Below are 3772 nucleotides of genomic sequence, written 5' to 3'. Positions count from 1 at the left end.
TTCAACCATGGGCTTTCAACCATGGCTAGAGCTTCTACTAGAAGCTTCAGCCATGGCTTCAACTGAGCTCAACCATAGACTTCAACCAGGGGCTTTCAACCRTGGCTTCTATTTAAATAGGAAAAAAAAGAAACCCAGTCCCTTATGGCTTCAGCCATGAGTTCCAACCACGAGCTCCAACCATGGGCTTTCAACCATGGGCTTTCAACCATGGCTAGAGCTTCAACTACAAGCTTCAACTAGAAGCTTCAGCCATGGCTTCCACCATGAGCTCAACCATGGGCTTTCCACCATGGCTAGAGCTTCAACTAGAAGCTTCAGCCATGGCTTCAACTATGAGCTCAACCAGGGTCTTTCAACCAGGGGCTTCTATTTAGATGGTAAAAAAGAAGCCCGGTCCATTATGGACAGCATAAAAATACATCGTGCTAACATTCAAAACCCGGGCATTGCAGCTGACAACATTCCAGCCAAACCCACGTTAAAAAGGGAAGCATTTGGGAGCGGGAACCCTCCTTCCACAGACCCTCCGTCCCCGGAGGGCCTCCCTCGCCCTTCCCGCGCCCACGCGGCCGCTGTCCCCGCAGGTTCGACGACAAGTACACGCTGAAGGTGACGTTCATCAGCGGCCGGAGCCGGCAGCGGCGCGAGGCCGAGTTCACGCGCTCCGTCGCCAAGTTCTTCGACGCCAACGGCACCCTCGTCATGGAGGCCTACGAGCCCGAGGTGTCGCGCCTGCACGACAGCCTGGCCCTGGAGCGCAAGACCAAATGAGCGGCGTTAATTAACGCTAATAAAGCGCCCAAAGGGGCGGAGCCTTGCGGGATCTGTGGGGGGAGGGGCAAGGGGGGGSGGGGCTGCGAGGCGGAAGCGGCTGCGGAGGCTGCGCCGGGAGCGGGACTAGGACTAGGACCAGGACTAGGATCGGGATCGGGACCAGGATCGGGATCGGGACCGGGTTCGGGATCAGCAAGGGCTGGCGCCGCCGGTAGGAGCGCGGGAAGGGAGCGGGGGATCCCCGGGGTGTCGCCGGGGCCCCCCTGTCCCCGTCCCGCTCCTCGCTGTCTCCCAGGGTGTCCCCGTTTCCCCTCCTTCGCCTCAGGGTGTCCCCAGGCTCCGTCCCGATCCTGATCCACAGGGTGTCCTCATCCTCAGTCCCGGTTCCCAGGGTGTCTCCGTTTCCTGTCCCCCACCTCAGGGTGTCCCCATCCGCAGTCGCTATCCTGGTCCCCAGGGTGTCCCCATCCCCAGTGTTTTCACCCTGTCCATGTTCCTGGGGTGTCCCCTTTCCTGTCCCCAGGGTGTCCCCCATCCTCAGTCGCTATCCTGGTYCCCAGGGTGTCCCTGTTCCTGTCCCTCACCTCAAAGTGTCCCAATCCTCAGTGCTTGTCCTGATCCCTAGGGTTTCCCCATCCTCAGTCCCTATCCTGGTCCCCAACGTTGTCTCCAGGGTGTCCCCATCCTCGGTGYCCATCCAGGTCCCCAGAGTGTCCCCAGCCCTGTCCCTCAGGGTGCCCCCATTCCCAATGTGTTCCCTTCTCCATCCCTGTTCCTGAAGTGTCCCCATCCCCATCCCAGACCCCAGAGTGTCCCCCTGGGTGTCGCTCTCCCCCGGATATCCCTCTCCCCATTCCTGGTCCTCAGCGTGTTCCTGTCCCCAGGGCGTCCCCATCCATGTCCCTGATCTCAGAGTGTCCCCTTCCCAGTCCCTATCCTGGTCCTGCAGTGTCCCCATCCCCAGTGTGTTCCCATCTCCTTCCCTGTTCCTGACGTGTCCCTACTTCCGTCCCAGTCCTCACAGTGTCCCCATCCTCAGTCCCTGTCGTGGTCCCCAGCGTGTYCCCACCGCTGTCCCTCAGAGTGCTCCCATCCCCAGTGTATTCCCGTTTCCAAACCTGTATCTGACGTGTCCCCATTCCCATCCCAATCCCTGAAGTGTCCCTTGCAGGGGGACACTAGGGGGACCAGTCCTGGTCCCTAGGGTGTCCCCAGGGTGTCCTCATCTTCAGGGGTGTTCTCATCCCTGGTCCCAGGGTGTTCTCATCCCAATCCCTGTCCCAGAGGTCCCATTCCTGTCCTCAGTGTTTCCCATTCCTCTCCCCATCCAAATCCCAGTGTGTCCCCATCCTGATCACTTTCCCTGTGTGTCCCCCTCCCCATCTATATCCCCAGGGCTTCCCTATCYGTGTCCCCATCCCTGTGCACAGGGTGCCCCTATCTCCATCCCAAGGGGACACATCCCCATCCCAGTCTCCAGGGTATCCCAGTCCCCTGAGTGGCTGGAGGCGCTTTGGGGACACAAGGCAGACAGGACACGGTCACTCAGGACGCACCGTCTCCGTATTCCCCATTCCCATCAGGCGGCTCAGGCCGCGGGGACAGGGATGGCGCCGGAGCCCCCCGGCAGCCCCCGCCGGGAGACGCTTTTCCGGCAGGACGCGGCCACGGGCGTCACGTTCCGCATCCCGGCGCTGCTCTACCTGCCGCGCGCCGCCACCTTCCTGGCGTTCGCCGAGAAGCGCGCGAGCGCCCGCGACGAGGACGCCGAGCACCTGGTGCTGCGCCGGGGCCGGCGCCGCGGCCGCGCCGTGCAGGTGACGCCCGCGCTTCCCGCCTTCCCGCTTCCCGGCCGTGCCGCCTTCCTGCCATTCCCGGCGATGCCTTCCTGCCATTCTCGCATCCCGGCCGTGCTGCCTTCCTGCCATTCCCGCATCCCAACCACGCCGCCTTCCCGCCATTCCCACATCCCGGCCGTGCCACCTTCCTGCCATTCCCGCATCCCGATAATGCCTTCCCACGCTCTTCCCGCCATTCGCGCATTCCGACTGCGCCGCCTTCCTGCCTTCCCCACATCCCAGCCGTGCCGCCTTCCTGCCATTCCTGCATCCCAGCGATACCTTCCCACGCCCTTCCCGCCCTTCCCGCCATTCCCGCATCCCGGCCACACCGCCTTCCCGCCATGCCCGCATCCCAGCGGTGCCTTCCCGCCATTCCCACATTCCCTCCTGCCACACCACCTTCCCGCATCCCAGCCACACCACCTTTCTGCCATTCCYGCATCCCGTCCACAGTGCCTTCCCACCATTCCCGCATCCCGACAATGCCTTCCCACGCTCTTCCTGCCATTCCCGCATCCCAGCCGCGCCATCGGCTTGGCGGGATCGCTATTTGGTCGGTGCCGGCATTCCTGTATCCCAAGGGCATGATTCCCATGGGTTGGTGGCGCCATTCCTGCATCCCAATAGTGGGATTCCGAGGGGCTGAGTGGGATGATTCCCAGGGACTGAGGACATGATCCCTGCATCCCAGTGGCATGATTCCCATGGGTGAATTGCCGTGATCCTTGCGGGTCTGTGGTGGTTCCCACATCCCGGTGGTGAATCCCGTGCTGTGGGGAGCGTGATTCCCACATCCTGCTGGCACGGCTCACGTGGCGGGACTGGCGTCATTCCCGCAGGCCACATGACATGATTCCCATGGGCCGGCTGTGTAACAGGGGGTGATTCCCATAGGCCGGGTGGCAAGATTCCCGCATCCCAGGGGCATGATTCCCACCAGTTTGTGGCATAGTTCCCGCATCCCAGGATATGATTTTTATGGTCCGTTAGCATAATTTCCACATGCCAGGGGCATGATTCCCAGTGGTCCGTGGCATAATTCCCACATCCTAGGGGTGTGATTCCCACCGGTCTGCAGCATAATTCCCGCATCCTGGGGTGTGTTTCCCATGGTCCAGGTGTGGTGATTCCCATTGCCCATTAGCATAATTCCC

At 61.9% G+C, this 3772-nt stretch overlaps 2 protein-coding genes across 2 annotated transcripts in view; both read left to right on the top strand.

Moving 5' to 3' along the window:
- Positions 1-815, top strand: part of SPCS2 (signal peptidase complex subunit 2) — a 7415-nt gene extending 6600 nt beyond the window's left edge. Inside the window, exon 5 of the mRNA XM_026041560.1 lies at positions 588-815. Within this exon, the coding sequence (XP_025897345.1) occupies positions 588-774 (187 nt within the window). The 3' untranslated portion in view covers positions 775-815. The remainder of the gene's footprint in view (positions 1-587) is intronic.
- A 1569-nt stretch (positions 816-2384) lies between these two features.
- NEU3 (neuraminidase 3) overlaps positions 2385-3772 on the top strand; it is a 3878-nt gene continuing 2490 nt past the window's right edge. Inside the window, exon 1 of the mRNA XM_026041544.1 lies at positions 2385-2594. Within this exon, the coding sequence (XP_025897329.1) occupies positions 2385-2594 (210 nt within the window). The remainder of the gene's footprint in view (positions 2595-3772) is intronic.

The sequence above is a fragment of the Nothoprocta perdicaria genome, unplaced genomic scaffold (genome assembly GCF_003342845.1).
Source record: "Nothoprocta perdicaria isolate Ctin4 unplaced genomic scaffold, notPer1 scaffold_288, whole genome shotgun sequence".
NCBI lineage: Eukaryota > Metazoa > Chordata > Aves > Tinamiformes > Tinamidae > Nothoprocta > Nothoprocta perdicaria.
The sequence above is the reverse complement of the archived record's forward strand: the minus strand, read 5'-3'. Positions and strand labels throughout refer to the sequence as shown.